General features: G+C 34.2%; 1 protein-coding gene across 20 annotated transcripts in view; it reads right to left on the minus strand.

The window, feature by feature from the left end:
- Phcl-1 (pH-sensitive chloride channel 1) overlaps positions 1 to 25046 on the minus strand; it is a 281119-nt gene that overhangs the window by 65811 nt on the left and 190262 nt on the right. For all 20 annotated transcript variants that reach the window (XR_013002622.1, XR_013002621.1, XM_076385170.1 and 17 more), the window contains 4 exons: positions 22008 to 22072; positions 16405 to 16625; positions 14220 to 14302; positions 11402 to 11542 (listed from right to left, as the gene is read on the minus strand). Coding sequence is in view for 18 of the 20 variants with exons in the window: in XM_076385170.1 (XP_076241285.1) it covers positions 11402 to 11542; positions 14220 to 14302; positions 16405 to 16625; positions 22008 to 22072 (510 nt within the window). In the remaining 2 variants the exon portion in view is untranslated. The remainder of the gene's footprint in view (positions 1 to 11401; positions 11543 to 14219; positions 14303 to 16404; positions 16626 to 22007; positions 22073 to 25046) is intronic.

Below are 25046 nucleotides of genomic sequence, written 5' to 3' on the forward strand. Positions count from 1 at the left end.
ATTGTCTACTACCCCTAATTTTTCCGCACTTTGCTTTAAATTGTCTTTCAATATTTGCATATATTTACATTTATCTAATATTCCCATACATTCGCATACCATTATCGACCCACCCCCGTGACATGTGTCACGGTTGGTCGTAGATTTTTAAGATCCATCTCTCTATTTGATTTTCTCTCAATTTTAGGGCATCCATCTGAGCCAAAATATGTTAAATTTGCTCTCGTCCGAAAAAATGACGCGTTTCCAAAAGTCCTTATTCTTATTGATATAATTTTTAGCGAAACTTAATCTCTTCTGTTTATCGACTTTGCTAATAAATGGTTTCTGTCAAGGAATACGATCATGAAAATCATTTTTACGGAGGATTCTTCGACAAAGTTCAGGATGAACTTGTTTTCTAATACTATCTGCAACATGTATAGCAAGTTTTGGTGCAAAAATTGTTGGGCCCTTTTTTATTTCACACACAATTATATTCTCTTTCCTTTTGGTTAATTCCCTAGGCTGGCCAGAACGGACTTCATTTTGAAGGATTCCAGTGGTTTATAACTTTTTTACTATGTAATAAATGGTAGATTTACTTCTCCCTAACAATTGTGCTATCTCGCCATAGCTCTTACCTTCATTATGCCACTTAATTATCAATTCCCTGCCAGTAATGTTTGTCTCTGATTTTTTTTAGCACATTATTAATATGAATTTTACAATCTTATTAATACTTGCAGCACTAAACAAGGGAAGTGTGCAACACCAACTGAGAAAGCCAATGTTTACCGTTTGTCAAATTCAAGGATTGTTTTGTACAAGTTTCATCGTTCGAATACTTTCGTGGCGTCTGTTTACTCGAAGTTACCAAGAAATCATTCGTAAGTAATGTTTATGTTGTCGGACACTTCAAATTTAACATCTATAGTTATGACACTTGTATATTACTAAGGGAATAAAAGTATTTTGTAATTCGCAATATCACTCACATTTTTTAGGCGTCAGACTTTTCATTTCAGAGCGTTCGAATATCAAATGTAAACAAACGAAGATCGGTCCACGGCCACGAATTCCGTATCGGGAGCATTAAAACTTGTTAGAAATACTGCAATTATACCGGTAATTACTTTGATTTCTGATAGATTTCAAAAAAATCTTAAAATATTTTGTAATGAAATATGTAAAATCGAAAAATTTGCCGATAAATATAGGTAAATGTACGTGTATTTTCATATAGCGGTATGATGCCATACCGTTATTTCTATATTTCTGTTTGTATAAGAGTTACGAAAGTACTACCGATATTCACCTGCATAATACCCGTATTTTGCGTTTCGATAGGCGTCTTCTTTGGCTAAAAGTGTAGAAGAGTACTACAGAAACTTTACGCGTATATTTCGAAAGAATCAAACACAACGACAACACAAATAGATATCGCGTATTTGTGACACTCGTATTCTTAATAACTGTAAACATAATTTCACCAATCACTAGCATTCACAAATTCTTTGTCGAATATTCGAATATTTATAACAAAAAATAATTAGAGAATTCGGTTTGGATATTCGCGTACTCCACGCTCGATGTGAACTGCTTTCCTCAGCATTCGTCTGCACGTGTGGTGTCGCAACGTTCTTCTTTTCTCGAAAATCGGAATCGAGTTGCCCGACGCATTGTCTTGTGTCTTTGATGAAATTGGAACACGTGTCATTTATAACAGCTGAACGCACATTGCAACTGTTAGAAAAATCGAAGCAGGCAAATGGTCGAGACAGCGCATGTGTATTTTGTCAGTGAGTTTCTCCTTCTTAAAAAAAAGTCCTCTAAGTTGGGGGTGTCGTAAAGAAACGGGCATACTGTCAAGGGCGTTCTCGTGACCAAGGATTTTGGAACGGTAGGGTATTCTCATTCTGACTGTCATCGTATACGGCTGTCTATGAATAAAGAGCATACAGTATTTTGGAATACGCCCATAGTTAATTAACAACTCAACATTTAACTAACCCGCTTGGCTATATTTTCTTGCATAACATCATGTTTGTTTAAATGTTAACATTGTCTTATCAAAAGAAAAACGCGATGTATGAAGGCGAAAGTCGAGGGAACGAATTCACGTCGAGCGCAAAATGCATGAATAAGCAAACCGAATTTTCTAATTATTTTTGGTAATTATAAATATTCGAATATTTGAGAAACAGACTGTGAAGGCTAGTGATTGGTGAAATTATGTTTACAGTTATTAAAAATATGACTGTCACAAATACAGAATTAACCGATATGCATTTCTTTGTCGTTATGTGCGATTCTTTCGAAATATTCGTGTTTTCCTATAGTTCTCTTTTACACTATTAGTGCGTGTGAATTGGACAGAAAATTAATGGGAAGATAAACGTATTAATCCTTTCTATTCCAAAATCTCATAGAGAATATTTCGATTTGCTAGTTGGGAATAGGCAGATTTCTTTTTATTCGACAATATCGTACGATTTTCTACAAAGCGCATCGCAGAATCATTTACTCGAGACAAGTATCATCAAATATTGCTGCCTCTTTATCAGTTAGGCGAGTTATTCGTTGCTTCAATGGCAATGAACACCACTGCGATTCGGTCAGTTGTCATTTGCTACACGCCAGATGTGATCGATATTGTATGACGGATTGCCTGGTCTATACACCAAATCATCATTTCTTGATTTTCGATTTATTTTGACCTCCAGAATCGCATCTTAAAATTTCTTCCACCTGGCTATAGGTGTTTGGCTACACCCTATGTATGTATCTAATTTTTTTCAGTTTTCTAAAAGTGTATCATTACAGAAGATACAATGGAAACTCATGATGTAGATATTCTCTAGGAAATTGTCTATTGTCTGTAGTTTTTTATTTTTTTGAATATTATTCTATTGAGCCTTGAATAAAATTCCTCTTTGACTGTTTATTTCAATTGGAAACTTATTATTGTGCAGTTTGTCTTAATTTTATAGTAAGTATTGTAATGGATCTACGTTTGTAAAAGGATTTCTGTATTTTTAAGTACAACAGATATTTGTTTTTTTGTACGTAATAGACTTCTATAATACATATAATCATGTAAGCGAGCTTTGTATAGAAACTATTTAGCAATAAATGGCCCAAATTTCAGGGAATAATTTTGCACGTCAAGATAGGACTAAAAGCAAGAATGACGAAATTGCATTTAATTGTTGCACAAAAGTCAAAACTTTCCTTAAAATATGTCTGACTTAGCGTACAGTAGAATATGTCAGAATATGTATATAATTTAAATCAGGCACATTATATACACATTTTAGGTGTAATTTTAACAATTAATAACTCGGAAACGAAACTCAAACTCAATTACCTACATAATTCCAAATTCTTTACAGGGTGTCTTATTTTAAACCCCCAGAGCAAATATCTCGAGAAATACGAATGATATGAAAAAAATTTTCAGACAAAAGTTGTATGGTTTCGAGGAGGACAAATTGTGCTGTCATTTATTCGAACTTGTGATGACTTTCGAAAAGCTTCCAAAAATCACCTTCGAATTTTTAAATTAGAACCTGTATTTTTTATTGCATATTATTGTAGCTGACATCAAGACGTTTACAAAACACTACTTAAATGTAATTTTTGTGTAACTTCTTACCGAGATATAAATTTTTAAATAATATATGAGTCTTTCAGAAACCAAATTCGTAAATTCCAATTTTCTTTTTCAAATTTTTAGTTCTATCGTCTAAACGTGTGCATAGTGGTTATGCTTTAAAAAATCGAAACAATTACTGGTATAATTGTATTTACTGCCTGAGATAATGAAATCGTTTACGATTCCTAAATAGTGTTTAATCTATTTCCAAAAACACTTTTAACAAACTTTTAGTTTTTAGTTAATGGTTTGATAGCTAAGAAATAGAATTGATAAACTTTGAAATAATGCAGTGTAATATATTACTTTGTTACTTTGCAGTGAGTGCAAATTATTATAAAAATACGTTATCTATTGCAATTTCAATGCTTTTTGCTTTGTAAAGCTGATCAGTTTGGCATCTAATCTGTCGTCAGACTCTCTGTATATGTACATCGTCCGCAGTCAAAAGGTTATTATTCCACCAGGGAAACGATGCGATATGAAGTCTTCAAGGCCATAAAATCTAATTTTCGGATTAAACTTTTGTGGCAAGAAAATAATATCCCCTGGAGGGGTTATTAACGTTATGGCGTTATTTCATGTTCTATTGTTTATGCAAGTGCGTAGTATTAAATATAAGCATATTTCATAATGTAATTTTAGATTTACTATTCTCGATTATTTGTAACGAAATTAATGTTACCACAAAGTGGATTAATGTTAACATATCTTTTTAATACACGTTCAAAATTATGGATACGTAGAAAAAAATACATACATACGTATTAGATAAAAAACAAAAATGTGTCCAAAGGAGGCTTGCCGCGGCGCGTGATTTGGTGAGCCTACCTCGGCGAACCTGGCTCAGCGAGTGATTCGGCAGACTTACTTCTGCAAGCCTGATTTGACTCGAGGAAACTTGTATGAATCCGAATCTGCGAGCTTGTACCTTTTCCTAGCTTGCCGAGTCTCGAATTTTATATTGTTTGCAGATTCGGATTCGTACAATCTACCACGCGCCAAGCCAGGCTCACCGAATCACCTGCCGTGGAAAGCCGCCTTAATAAAGGATACACTATAAAGATAAAAAGTCACCAATCGTTTCAACGTTTCATGTAATTTTGATCAATTTTCCTGCTAGAAATATGAAGACGAATATGAAATTTACAACAAAATGAGATCAAAAGATTAAAAAGAATTCAAAACTTTTTCAAGAACTTAAGGTAAAGAATATGTTAAGAGCAGTTTACTTAAACAATGCATCGAAACTTTTGTACAAAATATACTCATTTTATCATCATAAAATACATAAATATACAGGATGTTCCATGAAAGAGTTTGAAATTTTAAGGATTTATTCTCTGAGAGGAGTAAAAAATATCTTACGAATATTTGATACCTTCATAGATGCAAACGTGGTACAACCCTTCATATTTGTTGTAATAATTTTCGATGTCTTCCTTTTATCTAAATATAAAATTATCTACATTTTCAAATATTTCTTCCGTATCTTATACAAATATAACATGCATTTTTATTTATTATCGTAATTCCAACACATTATTTATCAATGTTGAGTAGATTTAAATTTTTCTGTAACCACGTGAAAAGATATTTTTCTAGGTATAAACAACGAAGGAGTACTATATGAATGATCCCATTTGCAAAGTCATACATAAAATGCATATTTGTCATTTGCATATTAGAATAATAAACGGACAATGTTAACGACACATCATTACTTTCATATTCATTATCTTCGCTTACTATACTGCATAAATTACTGTACATTTGTACTACATTTGCGTTTATGAGGTAGTCTTTCTTGATATTAAGAATAATTTTGAACCAATGTAATTCTAAACCAGTTTCTTTATTTACACTCATCCCTCAATTTACAGAAAGTTTCCTTTGTTATATTATAACAGTTAAGGAAGTAAAAATCAAGTGTCATTGTTTACGAGTATTCGATACCGTAAGTAAGTCGTTTCTCAGTTTAGGCAGTCATTTTTATATAAATCAAAATCGCATAAATAAAGTCTGCTAATACGAAAAAATTACTACAAAGAAAAATCAACATAAGCTATAAAAATATTTATTCCATACAGTTTCATAAAAAAGAATTACAGAATTGTACAAGAACCAAAATAAATTTTATTTGTTGTCGTTGATATTGTACTTCAAAGTAATCAACTCTTTTTTATTTGTTATCAAAATCACTATCTTTACTGCTTGACTTATATTAAAATTTTAATTTAATTTTATTATTAAATTATCAAATTTAATAGAAATTATAAAAGAATATGTGATCTTCCCGACAACGTAAAATGAGATTGTGTGAACTGAGACCGAAAGTATCGTGTAAATAGACGATATTTTACCACGTATGAAAAGTACTGCAGAAACTGAGAAACGGGTCTATATGAGAAGACTTACTTACGATATAGAATACTTATAAATAATGACGTTTGATCTTTACTTCCTTAACTGTTACAATATAACAAATGAAAAAGTATTACTACCGCTCTAGATTTCGCCCCTCTCCCCCCGCGGCCCCGTTTTTTAATTTCTCGAGTTTCCAAGTCTCCTGAGTTCAAAATTACCAAAAAACTAACGACTAAATTCAATAGACGAAGTTCTCCGAATTGCATGTTATTTGCTTGGTGTCTTTTAAACATAAGACATTGATGTTATTAAAGTTTCAAAAAAATTGATCAAAGGGGAAGGGAAATGCGGGGGTATGAGGCACCTTATTTTAGAGGGAGTCAAAGTTACAGAAAATTGTATTGTATCAAATTTTTAGCACACAATAAACAATGTTATTGACAAAAGAATTTGACCGATATCAAAAACAATTTTTCACAAATACACCTTTCCTCACCTCCAAAAATAAAAAATGCTGAGTAGTGAAGAAATGTTAAGTTCTAATAATAGGGATACTGAAAAGTAATATCACTGTGATTGAATAAACTTTATTTTAAATTTTGAAATTATACAGTAAAGACCTTAAATCGCTTAAGTACTTGACATCAAAGTGATATTACTTTCTGGTAGACCTAATAATAAGCTACTTGTTCGGTACCGAAAAAGTATCGCAACCATGTTGCCAATTTTACATCAATAAGATTACTTACAGTACTTCTTTTCATGCATGCTACAAATTCTCAAAATCTGTCCAGTTTCTTTAACACCCTCTGTAATATAAATTATAAGAGAATCTCATACAAAGATGATCAATGGAAAGCGTCAATGGGAAAACAGGAAGAATCACTCGGTTTTAAATGCGCCTACAAAGCTGCCCCATGAATAGCAGTAACGGAAGCGCTAGATAGTGGTGCCGGGACGTCTTTATTTGCATCGGTTTAGTCAACGCGTTCTAGCATTCAAATAGACACTTTCTGCTTCACGAGCATGAGGACCGTGGGATATTCGCGCGAAACGTGGAACGACGGGTAGTAAAATGGTTAATCGGTCGTTTCAGGACCTTACCCCAAAAAGCAAACCACAGCGGGCTCGGTTAAATAAGCGAGACAGGAACCAAGGTTGCCAATATGCATTTTCTAGAAGAGCTATATACGTATCATCTAGGTACCATATATATGTATATAACATACATATTTATATATATAGGTACCATATATGTGTGTATATATATATATGTATATATATGTATATATATATACACACACACATATACATATGTATAAGTATAACGGACATACAAAGGAGCGTATAAATATATGTATATAGACACACGCGCACACACGTAAGAAGAGAGAGACAGAGAGATAGAGATAGAGAGTATAATATAAAGAGACAATGCAAGTGTAAGTAGAAAATGTAGTCTACGCCAGCTAAATAAAGGTGGAAACAAAAACGAAGGCTTTCAGCCATCATAGATCCGCTACGTTTCATGCACAATCTGTTTCTCCTTCGACCATCCTTCGACCATCCTTCGATGATTATGACAGTCCCACGGAAAGGACGGATACACGCACGCTATGCACACGCTTAAAAACACACACGCGTTCTCGTGTTTTTGTGCACCATCCAATTCACCCAGGCTGCTCAACGTTTTCTACGTGATCGTTTTCTTTTTAATATAAAAAGTGTATCACTTGATATATGTATCGACACGATTATAATTAAGTGTATTATAATTAGAATCAGTCTTTTGCAAAGCGTGAAACAAATTGGATATTCGACACGATTATAATTGGACACACTATAATAGAAAACAGCCGTTTCCAAAATCAAATTTGAAATTTCACGCTTTTCAGATCAACTCTCAAACGATTCCCTTCGTCTTAGAAACGCGCGGATACGTGCTCTTCGTGAACACTCTACCGTGGATGCCACAGTATTGCGGTGCAGAACAGGGTCAAGCGTCATACCTCACACGTTAATATGCATCAGAAAGACATGCGTTGCGACTTACCTTTGGCGCCATGATCGAGTTGATTCGTCTTTTTAACAATCGTCTTGGAAATCGTGACTACGAAATGCGATATTACCAGAGTAGGAAAGAAAGTTGGCAACAAGGCGACAGAAATGCGAAATATATCATCTCGAACGCATTGCTTCACGAAAAATCAAAGAGGAAAATGGAAAAACCTTTCTGGATTGGGGGAGAAACGCTTAATGCGAGGTAAAAAGTTGAGACTCAAAGCTCTTCGAGATATATATGCATCGATGAAGAAAGAAAAAAAAACAAAGATGTACCTTGGAATTAAAGAAAATTGAAAATATCCTAAGAAATCTTAAGATTCCCTCGGGAGAATTTCATCCTCCGAGTGTCACCTTTATCTCGATGAGAATCGCAACGTCTTTCAGACTTGAAAAAGGCGACGCTGTCGGAGGCGGGCAATTAGGTTCGATGAGGAGAAAACGGAATGTCGGGAAGGCATGAACGAAATTAGGGGGTCCTTTTTCGGCGGTGCTGGCCGGATTTATTGATCCGGTGGCGTCGTCCGTGGAAACGATGGTGGGCTATTCCAGGAATGGAGCGAAGGTTCAAGGGATGCAGCGCCTCAGGTGCATCGATCTGCTAACAGGTATGCGCTGCCCCTTTTGTCTGACACCGACTCAAGTGGAGGTTGAACGATATTTTTATATTCTATGTATGTAATTCATTGCTTTTCTTGTTGGTAAGACGACGTCAACCCTTCACGAAAATAAATTTCTGTTTCTCTGATAAGTCTCTATTTATGCGGAGATTCTTTTGAAATATTGGAGGCTGCTTTGAATTTATTTGCTGGTGATTAAGCTACATACTTGAACGGGTGTCAGACTGACGAGGAGAGTGCACAACGTAATTGTAGATAATGTATAAATTTTGCATGTGCTTTTTAACTAAGATTTAAAGTCGTAACTAAACGTTTACTAAAGTTATAATGATGGTATGTATACGTGTTCTAGTTCGAAACTTCATATTTTTTATTTCCATATAATTGAAAAAAATTATTCAAAGTTATTTACAATTACTTACTTCACAAGAAAACCCTTATTTCTCTTAGTTCACAAAATAATTTCAATTGTTCATTAATAGTGCATTTCACTTCCTATATTCTGTATAATGTATATAGGAAATAATACTTATATTCAACTCGTGGTACACGATATTCAATTTCTATGAGAAAATATAATCTAAGAATATACTAAGAACTGAAAAATTTGAAATCACTTTGCGAATTAAAAAAAGTGAGGATTTTCTCATTAAAAATAGTTTTGCTATTTAATTGTATTGAACTGAAAACTGCGAAAATATTAATTTTAAATGAAAAACAACTGATACTAAACATATTTAACTCTTCATTGATAATCGGTGTACTTTAAGGCACAAGTTTTGTTAGTCTTTTAAAGTTCTCCGTAAAAATTAAAAAGAAACTAAAAGAACTTTTGACGATGATTGCTGACAGTATTAATAAAAAAAGTTGTTGCTAAACAAGGACTAATAAATAAATGAGATATGCAAAATTTAAGTTAAATATCGAACGTTGTGCATTTCCCTCGCAAAATCTAACGTAGGAGACGATCAATGATCAACTCAACGATAGTACAGACCTTAGATCATATATCTGTGGTTGTAAGACAAAACGACTTATGTCACATTATCAAAAAATTCGAGTTAAGGCCTTAACCCTCGAAGTATAGTTTTATCTTTAGCAACGTGTAGAACGGTTATTGACGGACTCAACGAATGGACCCGGTATTTGCCAGGCGAAGGTTATTTGATATCTAGAATATAGAATTCATATTTTCAGAAAGAAGAACGGGCATTAAAAGTACTTTCTCACCTAAAAATAAACACTGAAAAAGACACAAGTTCATAAGATAGTATTAAAGTTTAAAACTTTAAACGTCAATATCGCGAAAACAAAAATATATGCATTATTAGTTCGTTTTGCCTCATAACTATAGATATACTTATAGACACGGCTTCAGATAATTTCCCTGAAGCAAAGATAAAAATATCTACGTGATGTCACGTGGACGAAATGAATAAGCCATGCTATAATATGATATATGTATAGTTTTATGAAACCGACATACCGATGTTTCAAACATGTAAAACTATTTTAATGTTCAACTTTGATATATTATTAATTTTGTTTGTTAGTCGTTAATTTTTGTAAGAGATAAATAAATAAATGTATAGATATATTCTTCTTAAAGTATATAAGATAATAAATATTCTTTATAAATATATATTTTAGTCATTAATTTTTACTTTACTTTTACAATTGTAAATAGTGCTCGTTATAACATATTTTGAAGATTATAATTTTGCAAAATTTATTTGAATTTGATATTAAGATAATAATGATAATGTTCTATAAAAGATGTCTGTATAATTATTTTCTCAAAACTTATTTTAGTTTAAACAAGTAATAAAAATACGAATTGTACACAAATACTTTGAGAAAAATTATTCGTTTTCAGTTATTGATTACAAAATAAAATAGTTTTCGTAAGTCTACTATATATTTTGTTCTTATCATGAACTAAATTGTTGCCTATGTTATATATTCGTAAATTACAATAACAGTAGGCTATTATTTTCATTAGTTGTGCAATGTGACTAATTGTACATTAGTATCGTACACATATATTACATTCTTTAAATACTGCGGTACGAACATCATTTACAATCTTTATAATTAGTTTCGGGATAAGTATCTCGTGTCAACCATGTTGAATCATCTATTGCTCATATGTGACGTCACATTTTCCTCATTATCTTTGTTATACGCGATTCATGGATTTCCTATACGCATACTATAGACAAGCCGCGCTAGTAGTATATATGATCTAAGGCCTAAGGTACAGACAGATTCGAGTCAAGTAGTCGAGTGCGTGTACAAGCGACACTAAGAGATCGTTTTTCGTTCGGGTGAACGAAGTTGCCGGTGTTTAGTGCATTGCGACAGTACAGAAGCGTGTCACTGAAGGATGCAAGTAAAAGATCGCATAAAATGACAACGAACAGAAAGTGGCAAAATTTCGACGACGTTCTTCAAAATTATTCGCTACAATCGCAATTAGACTTAACGGTATTGTTATATTGCCTAAGTTTGAAAATTACAACAGTACAGTTCTGACAACTTCCTACTAATACAATTTTTTTACTAGGTAATCGAAAATAATATGCACATTTTTGAAGAAAAATTTCTAGCTGCCAGAGATGTACAGTTCCTGCTCCAAATAATATTTTCGATTGTTATTCTAATTCTTTACTTTTTTCTTTTCTTGTTTAAAAAATACTCCAAGCCTGTGACTCACCTCGCCAGCTTACTTTGATCGGACATGTGATTGTCTGGTTTTTAATGAGATACGCGTTCAGTGACGTCAGGCTCGGGCTCTTTCGTAAGGTGCCTTCGTCATTCTTCCACACGTACGTGATCGCTGTTTGCTCGTACGATACTGAAGCACAAAAGACTCATTAGACTTTCTTTGAAAACGATATTCATCGGAGAAGCAAAAGATATCGAAGTTACATCTCCTCGTTAGCTAATCGCAACAGCATCGCTTTAGCGATTAAGGTAAAGGTACCAGTAGTTAGGAACCAGACCAGTTAAGAGAAGTTTTTCACCCGAACAATAGTAACCACTTGCTCCATCATTAAATAGCGAGAGTTGATGCCTCAAGACACTCTTTAAACCTTCTAATTTATGTAATAAGACCACTTTTTAAAAAAATTTAAGTTATACAAATTTAAAAAGCATATTTAAAAATTCAATAATTACTTCAAAAGTTGACCACTCTTAAAAAGAAAGAACTAGTAATTGATCTTCTGTTCGTTAGTAGTTGACCACTTATACTAGAAGGAAGCTTAAAACAATAATGTTGGAAATCATTTCAGTATCGTTTAGTTTTAACAATTACTGGCACAAATTATAATTAAAAAGTAAAACAAGAAATAAAACAAATCAATTCCATAACAAGTTAAATTGGGGAACAAGAAGTAGACGTTGCAAGCTCTGCTCGATTTCTTAGGCTCGTTGATATGAGAAATTCGCCGTGGATGCAATCACTAGTTGATCATGTGATCATCCACTAAAACGCAGTATGCTACAAAATTTAGAATTACATTTTGTACTTCCAACAAAGTTAGATGTAAAATGGATACATTATAAATCGTCAACAAATTTAACTGAGTCATGTCAGTAATTGACCACGCCTGTCAACTTCTGAAAATTGTTAGAATAACAATATTCAGAATTTAACCCTCCCTATAAACTATTGCTTTTTGAGGTTAGAATAATAAAAACGATGCATTTATCACTTATAAAACCCACTGAGAATTTAAAAAGTAAATAATTCAGTCCCGAAAAATTCATAACGTATGAATTTTTTACCTAAACCGTATAGCTGTCCCTAGCAAAAACGTTAAGGAAATACAAATATAAGGCATATTACTTACCTTAACGAATTTAGACGTCCGCTTTAGTACACATACTTCACTACACATGTAATTGTTTCAAAATTTGACTGACAGATGTCATGGCATCTGAGGTTCACTTTCATCAAAAGTGCACAACACATGAAAACCTTATTTTTTATGTTTTTCTAAAAACTGGTCATTTACTGGTACCTTTATCTTAGTTAATGAAGACGTAATATGTATTGTGTGCATCCAAATATTTAAGTGGTAAAAATTGAACCATTCTTAACACATTGACTACAATATAACTTCTTTAAGAACTTCGTACTTTTCCATTTATACGAATTGGTTTTATTAAGAACACACAGTTTTTGTATTATATTACATTTCTATTTATATTTTATAAACTGATTTAATAATAACAATGTTACTAGATTATTATTAGTAATGATTTTCTGATATAATGTTGTATAAAGTTCGAGTCTTTAAAGTTTCCAGGTACAACCTTAAAGACTGAGTCTTTAAGATTAATTTTCGTATAAAACTCAAAGATAAATGGCTGAAGGTTTAAGACTGAGTCCTCGAAGCTCTTGAGGTTGAAGTAAAAATAAAGTAAATAAATAATAATTTGATGATATTAATAATTCTAATTGTAAGAAACTAATAAATATTCAGTGGACTCTTATTTATTTTCTAAAATCAAGGGATAACCACAAATTCAATCACATAGAAGCCTGAGTTGCCGAGTGGCTGTTTCTTTTTTTCAGTAATTAAATTACTAAATCTGAGAAATTAATGATCGTTCACTTAAAACTCTCGTGACTGGAATGGACAAAATATTTGAAACCATTCAGTTTAAAGTTGGGAAAGACATTTTCTAATAATTTAATATTATCTCCATTATCAATAGAGTATTCAATATACTCTGCAATATCCTCGCACAGATACCTCAGAATTTCACGTAGCACTTTCTAAGTGTTAAGCTCCAACAAACTGACTTAATAAGAACTAAATGCTTTAAATTCAATAAAATGCAACAGTCTTCAAACATTTTTCTTCTTTTTGTAGAACAAGTAATAAAGTATACAAGTATGGACACCTTATTAACTTTACTTTTAATTTTTTTAAGCATAGCAATTTAGACAACATAAGTTTCTGAGTTTCAAGGTTTCAGCGTTAAAGACTTTAGCTCTCACAGCTCAAAGTTCCAACTCTGAGAGTACTAGCTTTCAGGACTTGAACCCCGACATAAGCTTTTAAAGCTCGAAACACGAAGTTTATTTTAATAACACTATTCTAAAATGTAAAAAGTGAATTTTGAAATTAATTCATGCAATTTCGTTTTCGTCTTCAAGAAGGACAATTCTAAGAAACAATAACAATAATAACAAGCTTATAATAGAAACATACTGTAGCTATTGAGCTTTATTCTTGTAAATGTATTAGGAAACAGTCAAACACAGTGAACATGTTAAATCAAATACAGACATGTGTAATGCAATGTGTAACTCACACGTGTAAACATAGTATGTACATATTCCCACTTACGAGATGTCGTAATATTACATATTGCACTAGACACGTACATGTAAATGTATACAATTTTAACTGCCAGATGCAATACCAACATCGGTTGTAATAATCAGAACACATTCTGTACGCGCAAATGAATACAAAAGAACAAACGGGCGAGACCTGAGACTAAAATTCACTTACTGCTTTCGATCGCGAATGAACACAGTGGGTCATCGAAGGGGAAAATATTAAGTCTACCCTGGCAGGACAGGATAAGGTGACGCCTGAAAGATCAAATAGAAGGCCTCTATGAACGAACACCGCGAGAAACGTATAAGATAAATGTCCCAATATCTGGACGCTGTCACAAGATGTCACAAAATGTCACATATCTCAATAAATGGACAACATAAAAGTACATGTCGTTGCGTGTCTATAGCTGAATATATTATTTTATGATACTACTTTTTGTTTTTTATTAGGTACATTAGAATTTAACGCTTAGCTTCCGTGATGAAGCCTAACGGACCCCACTCAATTTTTAAACGATTATAATGTTATAAAAATTTTACTACTCAAAATAAATTTATAAAGTAATCTTATATTTAACGTTTGTAAAATTTGAAACGTTACAAAGAGTACAACAGAAAACAAATTAGATTTTGGTAATTAGCAATTAAGGGGATTTAGCTCCGATGACCTTGATCTTGACATATGTTGTCAAGGACACTATCCTGAGTAACATTCAGAAGGCTTTAATCGTCACTCATTATCTATTAAAAAGTAATTAATTATTAAAGTCAGAACATTTTCCAGGCAACCATATTTACTAAATTAGTGTTTTAAATATTGTACGTATTAATTATGGTAAATATTATTTACCTCTATTTACTATCCTTAAAAGAAACGTAGCCTAGATCTAACCTAATCTATGTAGGCCACTCCATCGATTTTAATGACCTTAAAATATGTAATCAAGGTCATCATTCTGAATAACTTTTCTACCCGATACATGTACTCGTCGTTCGGCTTTAGTTTTTGAGATACATATACTGAAAAGTATTTTCAATACTACATATTGTCTTTTGCGAATGACATCTGAACTTACATTCACGTTGAAGGTCAAGAAATCAATAATTAACAACACTCGAAACGAATATGGACGTTTGCTTATTTTTTAAAGAAAATGTCAAAGTTAAATTTTGCTTATACATCAGCCCGTATTTAAATGATTACCGAAATATTAGTAAATATTGCCTTTAGGGAAGTTCAGAACTTCAACGCGTGGGCAAGGGAAAAGCAGAGCCCCCCCCCCCCCCCCCCCCCCCCCACACACACACACACATACACCCGCCTCCTGAAAAAACCTAACCAAACAACTTATCCTTCTTTCTTTCCCGAGTAGGAGAATATTGAAATACCAATAATCCATGAAACGTATGAAAATATTGGAAAGTATTCCAGTTTAAATTGAATAGTCACTTTATTCTTCTAATTGGGGAAGAAAAATGGATCAGAGTTGGTCTAGGCTAGACCCTTTTAAACTTTTAAACAAATTATAATTCACTATTAAATTCATTCAACAAAGAGAAATACCTATTACTAAAAATAAATGCCATATTTTTAAAACATTTTTCCTTAATATTTTTTTTAAATAAATAATGAGCAACAGCTAAAACCTCCTGCAGGTTACTCAGGGGAGTGTCCTTGACAGCATATATCAAGGTCAAGATTATCAGGGCTGAATCCACTAAACTGTATAATTATCCATTTTTAATATTTTGTATTATTAACTCTTTTATACAAAAACTATGCAGGACTACTATAAAACAGTTCATTTTTGCGGAAAAAAATTTCACTTTCTATTGAAGTTCATCACTTATATCAAAATTTACTAAAAATAGTAATTAGAGTATGACAGATCCGAGGCCAATAAGTAAGTAAGAAAATTTCACCTCAGTAGTTAAGTCTAACATTAAACTTTTGCATTCAAAAGTTTTTTAGGAAGTTCACTAGTGGCGAGTCGCCATTCAGGTGCAAAGAATTAAATAAAATTAGCGTTAATATTCGGGTACCGAGACATGGTCGGCTACTGGAACATTTACCTTACCATCTTTCGTGAAATCGACGTCAAGACTTCGGCTCGTAAGCTCTAGCTTCGGGTAGGCTTCGTAGCAAGCCACCCCATATTAAATTGCCTTTCTCGACCGTTCTCCAATATATTAAGCAGCTCGAGCCCATGTTACGGTTCACTGAATACCAATCAAACGTTTAATTGATCGCGCAATCGCAGCTTACGAGGGTGGGAAGCCACTCGAAGTCTGTGGAAGTCTCCAGCGAAATGAACGAAAGCGAGGAGGAAAAGACAGCGCGAAGGTGATCGTACCTCATAAGGTAGTTGACCGTGCCATTACGGTATATCCGTAGGGCGAAGTGAACGGGTATGAGCGGATCCTTGAAGTCTCCGTGCATGATGAAGTATGTGTCCGGCAGCCAAATATCGTCGTAGTGGTGAATCGCGTTCAAGAACTCGTACTGCGAACGATTGCTGTAACGCAGCCGAGGGTCATACCACTGTTGTTGTAGCAGGAACTCCACCTCGTATTTCTGCCAATGAAAGTGACAGAATGCTTTAAGGTTAATATTCCATGGGGTTGGGGATCCAACGGTACTTGTAGTGTACAGGGAGAAAAACAAACAGAACTATGTTTACGCTAAACATAATGACCCCCTGAATGACACACTATGTTTACACTAAATCAGAGTTATCCATGGGCGTAACCTTTTAAGTTGCTACATCTCTTATTATGAACCTCTATGTTTTGTATAAGGTATATCTATGGCTGTAAGTCAAAGACATATATCACATTTATATAGAATTGGGTTTATGACTTATGCGAACTCTACAAGCTAGAATTCATGTTTTTGATGGGAATAAAAGCAAGTTTTTTCTTAACCCATTCGAAACGAAGGATTTCTACAAGCAAGAATTCATATTTTTGATGAAAATAAAAGCAAGTTTTTTCTTAACTCATTCGAAACGAAGGATTTCTTATAAGGCGATCTCTAGGAGTCGACACTTTTTTTTATTACGTCCACGGTGTCATTCATCTTTTTGGCTAGGCACTACATTCCACATTTGATACATGTATATTAGGTTGGTCCTTATATGGGTCGAAAAATTTTGTTTTCGAATTTTTAACGGGACATCATTTCATTTGATTTTCTATCCTAAGAAACTATTTCAGTATTTTTTTCACAATTTTTTAATAATATTTAGGGGTCGCTACCAAGATTTGAATTTTTACGAAAAAAATGAAAACACTGTACTAATCGCTCATTTGTATTTATTGATATAAAACATTTAGCATGTAAAATTATTGTTAGATTACATATTAAGATCCTTTTTAATATTAAAATTGTATCAGGATATAAGGGTTGATTTTTTTATATCAGGGTATTTCTTCTTGTAATCTTTTACTAACAAAAGCAAATATTGCTTTTGCTTTTCATCTGTTGTTATCAGTTTATTGTATTCCTCTATTAAAGAAACACCATGCTCAACAATGTCATTTACTACCCGCATAGAATGTACGATTTTCTTCGCAGTCTCAAAATCGGTGTCATCCTCCCAAGTTTCAACCTCTTTATTCAAAAACTGTGATGAGATACCCAGTATCTGGAAAAATCGTAAGGAATTACTAGTCACAAAATCTTCGATGCTTTTTTCGGCGATGTATTTGACATCAATGCTTTTCTTTTTGGACAAATCTCTACACCTTCGATTTTTAGTGCATCTACCATTCTTCTCTTGTCTTGAACTGAAAATTCGTCGTCGAAAAAAGCAAAGGACACCAGCTCTAGCGACAAGTACCATAAATGGCCCAGTATTTTTTTCATGGCGACATTGGCCATCGGTTGATTTATATTTTATAAGGCTGTAAGGTCTTTTAATAATTGTAAGTCGTTTCTCGGTGCTGCCCATCCGGCAGAGGCTTGAAACCAGTATTTTATATATGTCATGACTGTGAAAATAAATATATCTTTCACAGCTTGCTTTTCCTTTTTGTCAGTTTAAACTGATGTTTAAATAGGAAAATCTTCAAACAATACAAAGCTTTCGCCATCCATCTAGCACGGTGAAGACCAGCAGGCCTCCTAAATGAAATCCCTTTTTAAGGAACTTCTCCCAAATAAATGATCGTGAGATGCAACAACTCTTTGTAATCATCTCGAGGTTGATATACTTGTAGTTGTTTCTGTGCAAAAGAAATCCTGTCTGCAGCAACATTTTCTACGATGTTTGAGGACGTGGTATCAAAAATTACTGTTTTATAATCGCTTTGGTCAATTTTGTCCCAGTTGTTCTTAAACCTTTTAAACAGTCGTATATCAGGACCACTAGACAGACCGAGCAATTGACTCACTACAGCTTCTAACATAATTTCCATTATATGATGTCGACAAGCAAGCCAAATCGTATTTTTCCCCATTTGTTGCTCCAGAAGAATACAAGCTCTATTTCTCAAACCGGTGTTTACGGCTGTAGTGTCAAAACATAAACATTTTATTTTATCGCACAAACCCCATGAATTTATTGTTTCATAGACAGCTGATGCACATGCTTCGCCTGTTCCACGATCCAATTTTGGAACCGCTAGAAACTAATCGACCCCATGTCCTGATATCAAAATTGGCAGACGATCTACAGTTTCATGTCCACTAATATCTTCAATTAACTTGCCATCACAATGAATCGTTAATGGCAAATCAGGTTTGAACTCGCTTTTGATAGACTCTGCTATTGCTTTCCGATTTTTCAAACGCTGTCGACGAATGGAAGATCTATTAACATTAAACTCTGAAGGGTCACATCCTACACTTTTCAAAGTAGATGTTACGACCACAGCTGCTTTTCTGTCACTTAATTTGGAGACATCAAGGCTAGCAGCTAAGTGGCTATTAGTTATGTCTTTTCGAGCTCGCAGTTGTGGCGGTTGCGCTTTTGAAGATTCTGATAAGACTTCGAAATCAGATACAGTTGTTTCTTCGCTGGTGGAAGGAGAAGAAAGAAAGCACTTTTCTGTCAAAGCCGAGATACTTCTGTTCTCACGTTCACGTAATTTTTGAAGACGTTCTGCTTTCCGTTTCAATTCCTCACTTTCTCTTAAACTTTTTTTATCTACTGAACCAATTAAACCCTGGCGACCTTTCTGTCGTTGTGCTAATAAAAACTGCTTATCCTCTTCTATAGTCATAATACTTAAAGCTTCAGAGTGAGCAATATCAAACAAATCTTCTAAGTTTTGTTGCCAGTCTTGTTCTTTCTTCTTTAATACTTTCGAACGTTTTTTCTTGTTCTCTTTATTTTTTTCAGATTCTGCCACTCTTTTTTCAATCTCGTTGGTATACTAGCTTTTTCCTACAAAATCACTTCGCATGCAGCCACAGTCGCAGCATCACGAATGGTTTTCTTCTCTTTGCTTTTGTAGTAAAAAAATAAACGTAATACTTCAACAATGGAAGGCAACTTTGACTGATTCAGATTTGGTAGTGACTGGCCGATACACCAAATGTTGGTTTTATTTCTAGTTAGTAAACTCACGCTACTACCTGTGGACGCCATGACAAGTTGAAACAAATACGTATGCTTTAGGAAAAATAAATGCGCGTTCTCTCGCTAATGACAACCGAAGAGCGGGATGAGGCTCAACCGCGACGCGTAGGCACAGAAAAGGAGTAGGGGAGGGGGTTGACTAAAGTGAGTCTCTCTACATGCTATTTGACTTTAAAATAGCCTAATAAACATGCTGAAATCAATTAGTCGGATTCATGGTTGAAATGGCCATATAATGCTTTTTCTGAAAGTTTGACTGCTGGTAGCGACCTTTAAAACCTTTCCAAAAATTAAATAAAAAAATATTAGTTTATATTTTAGAGTAGAGAATCATATGACAGGGTGCCGCGGCAATTTTTCAAAAGTCAAAAAATAAGGACCACCCTAATGTATATCTCGAATGAGTTAAAGAATAAGACTATGATAAGATGCTAATCCATAATATGTACTGACAAGGGAACATCGCTAGGTTTCAATTTCAAATTTTGATGAAACTTGGCAGAATTGTAGAGTAGCCGAAAATATTTAACACGTATGTTTTTTACCGGCTCTAATTCATGTTAAGGGGGTGAAACCCACCGTTAAATTTGGGGATCGAAAACATTTCGTTTAATATCTCGAAAACTACTGCGTGTAACAAAATGGCGTAAATAGGGCCATTGCGTATTTTTGAACGACTAAAACAATTCTAATCTGTGAAAAGGTATACGAAAATTAGAATTATTTAAAATAAAAATTGAAAAAAAAAATAAAATCTATCGAGAAATTCGAACCCGGGATCTACAGATTACAAGACAATACCTATCTACTCATCTTCGCCTATCAAACTTTCTTGTAAATTAGCTTGATTAAATTACATTTTACTGAAAAACTGCAATTGCTTGCATAGAGTAAATAATAATTTTTTGATGAATAATAATTTATAAACCATCTTTACTTGCTACACTTTCATCTATACAAGGGTCACTGACACTAAACCTCTCGTACTGTTTGCAACAAATGCGAGATATTGCGAGTATTCACCAGCTATGTTATTATTTATACATTTAGTGAACAATAAATAACACGTACTATAGTGCAATGGTATGAACATTATAAGGATACATATCTTTCATAAAGCTACTCGTTTCAGGGTCCAATTTTGCACAAAATGTAGTCTAATGAGGAATGTTATTATTTTGCTTATAACGTAACAATTTTAAATTCTGTTTTATCTGTATTTTGTGTTTTGGTTCATAGTATTTGCAAACAAATTTGTGAAACGATCGATCGACATTTAGTCAGTGAAAACAACGAAAATATACCATTTTTTAAACAAACTGATATTTTCAAAAACTGTTTACATAGGTGGATTCGTCGTTCAAAAATACACAATCGCCCTATTTACACAATTTTGCTACACGCAGTAGTTTTCGAAATATTAAACGAAATATGTTTTCCACCCCCAAGTTTGGGAGTAGTTTTCGCCAGGGAGTCGATACCGGAGTTGAGGTTGAGACCGGAATTCTTGACCGGTTATAACCTCTCAGCGATCAGTATTCATAATGAGATATGACCGGCCGCGTATCGCATACGTGTTGCATAATACACGTTTAACGTATACACGTATCAGATATGAGTCAGATACACACATCACATTACAAATATCCTCGTGTGGACGAGATCTTATCGTCTACATGACCGCACTTTAGAGTGCACATCTTTATTTTTGTCTTGCAGTCTTTAATTAAAAAATAAACATAAATTTTTGAAAATTTGTTTACTTATGTCATTCCATTTCATAGCCACAGACATTGACTTGTATTATAGTATTTGATATAGTATTTGACTTGTTATTACACTCTACTGGTTACACAGAGTCTAGACAAAGAATTAAATGATAGGGGACTGATCCATGACGTCTTTCTTAGTTATGATTTTTTATCTCGGCGGCTAAGTAATTGCTATTAACTTAATTTAAGCGAAAAATGTATCCTAAATTCCGTTAACCATCAAGGTTGTTCAACAGAGTTAGGGATATATCTCAATTCTACTTTTTCAATGTCCAATTATAAATTGTTCCCCTTGTTGTCATTCTGTCTTTCACTTTTCCATTCTAAGCAGAAAATTTCAAGAATCCGATGGTAAATCTACATTACTATAACAATACTTGTATAAAATACTCGATTTTACCGAGTATTTTTATATCGTAACATTCTTCATTTTTTTTTATCCACAATTTTCTATTCTCAGCTACTGCACACTATAACCTAAATTCAACAGCCACACAAGTGTCTAATCTGAAAAGGTCTTCAACTCTGCGTAATAGATTCGATTAAACCCCATTTCCACTCAACTTCCGGATAATTTAACAATCTGGAAAGACCAATTACCAAACTGGATTCGTCGGGGGAAGCCAAACTTAGCAACAGCACGCTCACGTTCACGGTCAAGGTTCCTGAAACACAGCGTAAAATTGAAATTGTAGGCTTAATCAACCCTACTTGAGCAGTCTTGCGAGCAGAGCACGCTGATTCAAAAGTGCAATCCTTAAAGATACATCAATATCTTACGAGAACTGAATTAAACATCAATCGTGCACTGCACGATTGACAATCACCGTTTGAACTTTATGAGTGAAGTCAGTGACGTGTCCGTCCAACTCTCAATAATTCATGATGATTAGCGTGACTCCCTCGTCTGCTGCATTTGAACAGAAGCCGACCTTTTCGATCTGTGTTGGATCGCATTTCGTTCGGATCGTTCAGATCGACCTCAAGAAGAAACGTGTTTCTTTCTTATCTACGTTGGCGTAAGCCGATGCCGTTACTGCGGAAGCCTAGGTAGCGTCATGCTGTGCACATGCTGCAATTAATTCTCGTTTCAAGCTTGTGATCGGGGCTGGGACTCAAAGACCGATCATGGGTGGCTGTAATCGTTCGTCTCTGAACATAAAGTTCTTATGTTAGTCTCGACATGGCTTCGTAGAAAATTGAAGATATAGTCTATAGTCAACTAATAACCCTTGGAGCCGTCACCCTTGTTAATTGTCCGCAAGTGGATTCGTTTAGTAATCGATTAACATGGCCTTACAGTAAAATGCTATGGAGTATTTTCAAACATATGGGACATTTTCGGAGCATATATTCTAGACACGACGGCAATGAATAAATTTATATGCATGTATGTCCGAAAAAGCTTAGGTCTTTTAGTTATACGCCATTTTATATTGCGCAGGAGTGAAACCTTTTTTTAAGGCTTAGATATGACTGTGTGCTACTCATTTACATGATCGGAGTACTTTTGGTCCTAGTAGAACCTTAAAGGAGATAGCATATCACGTAGACAAGAAATGGACAACTGTTTTACGCAATATAAAGAAGCATGTAACTAAAGAACTATCTGTTTTCGGGTATATGTGAATTTAAATTTTTTCCGTGTTTCTGTGTCCAGAACTGACAATCAACAAAAATATCCCATGTTTTTTATTTTTTAAGAAAGTTGAGTTAGCGTTTTACGTAACACAAAATACCGTATAACTAAAAAACCAAACAATTTCGGTCCACATGTCCACATAAACTTTTTTCATTATCTATGTGCATAAAACCTATTTTTCAAGAACGTTCCACGTGTTCGGAAACACCCTGTATGTATACAGAAAAATTATTCAAAATGTTGACTTTGATAATATATTTCAAGGTCACCAAAGTCGATGAAGTCATCTCTTTTGTAAATAATTACCACACATTTCAATAAATTTTTATCAGTTTATAGAACTCATTTTCAGGCTCTCGTATCCCATCGTCAGGCTTTCGCGTCTACTTTTGCGAAAAACATGTACACACAATGTTGCTTACATGCACTTTACCTTTAATTCAACCAGACACTAAACAAAATTATTCGTCATCGTTAGGACATCTCAGAAATCATTCAATCAGCAGAGATGAATGTTATCAGTAACATTATATACCGATTCGCAGTGAATCGTACAAGTCCCAGCCACCGATTCCACTGTCAACGCATTCAACTAAGACACAGAGAGTCACACGAAACGAGTGTCTATCGCGTTGGAGTGTAGAAAGTGGGAAGACGGGATCAGGATTGAAAGTGATGCATCTTCGGTTTACAGAATATCGTGCCGACGATTTCTCAGCGTCGCAAGGCACGTCCTCCCGTTCTTCTCTTAGTTTCGAGTGACGATCCGCGCGATCTCCCTCGACGAGATGCATGCGATAGATACTCGGTTGAGAAACGAGAGAAGAAATCGATCGACGCGTTATCGAACAGTAAGTACGTTGGCTCACCGCCAGATCCTGATAAGAGCCTGTTTGCTATTACGAACGTTAATCGGCTGACGCATCACACACGAACCCTAAGCCCGCTCAAAAAGAATGTTAGATGCATACTGGCGATCGGCGCACCACGCGTTTACGTTCCTTTGACATGAAATTTCTCTGTGATATGTTTTGAAGTCGTTCTGGCCTCGTAAATGAGACATGCCACAACAACTTGATCACTTTTGTACCTCGATGTCAGGAATTTTCATGTTATTGAAATATATTGTTGTCCATGCGGAATTAAGAATTATCATTTTTAAATTATTTAAGACATACAAGCCTCCAAAGTTAACAGTTTTTACCAATTTTACGACAATTGCCTTCATATTTGAATTTACATTTGGTAATTATATAGATTAGGTGAGCCACCTCCGATTTCAATGACCTTGGAATATGTTGTCAAGGACAACAATTTTTCCCTATACATATATTCGGCGGTCTCTTTTAGTTTTCAAGATATTCGCAAAAATGTTTTCAATATTAAAAAGTGTGATCGGACTTGATCTGGGTTAGGTTCATTAACGGGGAGGGGTTTGGCTGCCGCCCCTTCCCAAAATAATAGACACGTTCCTACTTGTTTATTCCTTTATATCTTCAGTTATTTTATATGTATCTGTCATTAGTTGAAAAAAAGCATCCAGTCGTTCGTCAAAATCGAATGTTCTTTTAAATACAAATTCTGCCAGATAGTGGTTGAAATGATATTCTCTACGACCATACCTAGTAATATTTTCACGAATATCTCTCCATACTCTTTCAATATTCCGGGTATGGACACCTGTGATTGGATCAACGAAATTTTTTGAATGATTCACTACAAAGTGTTGATATATATTTTTATCAATTTGTTCATACGCTTTCCAACAATCACTATGGATTATTGTTCCAGGAGCAATCTTTTTTAAAATAAGAGGTAATAATACTTCTGCTCTACGGGACAGAATTGGTACTACAAATATCTTTCTTGTGTCACAGTCTATACTACCGAAAATCTATTGTCCTGTAATAAGTCGTCCACGATTATACTCTCGACGTCCAAATGTGGCTTCATCGATTTCTATAACAATTAATGCACGACGTTACGTTACAACGATT

Source organism: Calliopsis andreniformis, chromosome 9 (genome assembly GCF_051401765.1).
Source record: "Calliopsis andreniformis isolate RMS-2024a chromosome 9, iyCalAndr_principal, whole genome shotgun sequence".
Classification (NCBI taxonomy): domain Eukaryota; kingdom Metazoa; phylum Arthropoda; class Insecta; order Hymenoptera; family Andrenidae; genus Calliopsis; species Calliopsis andreniformis.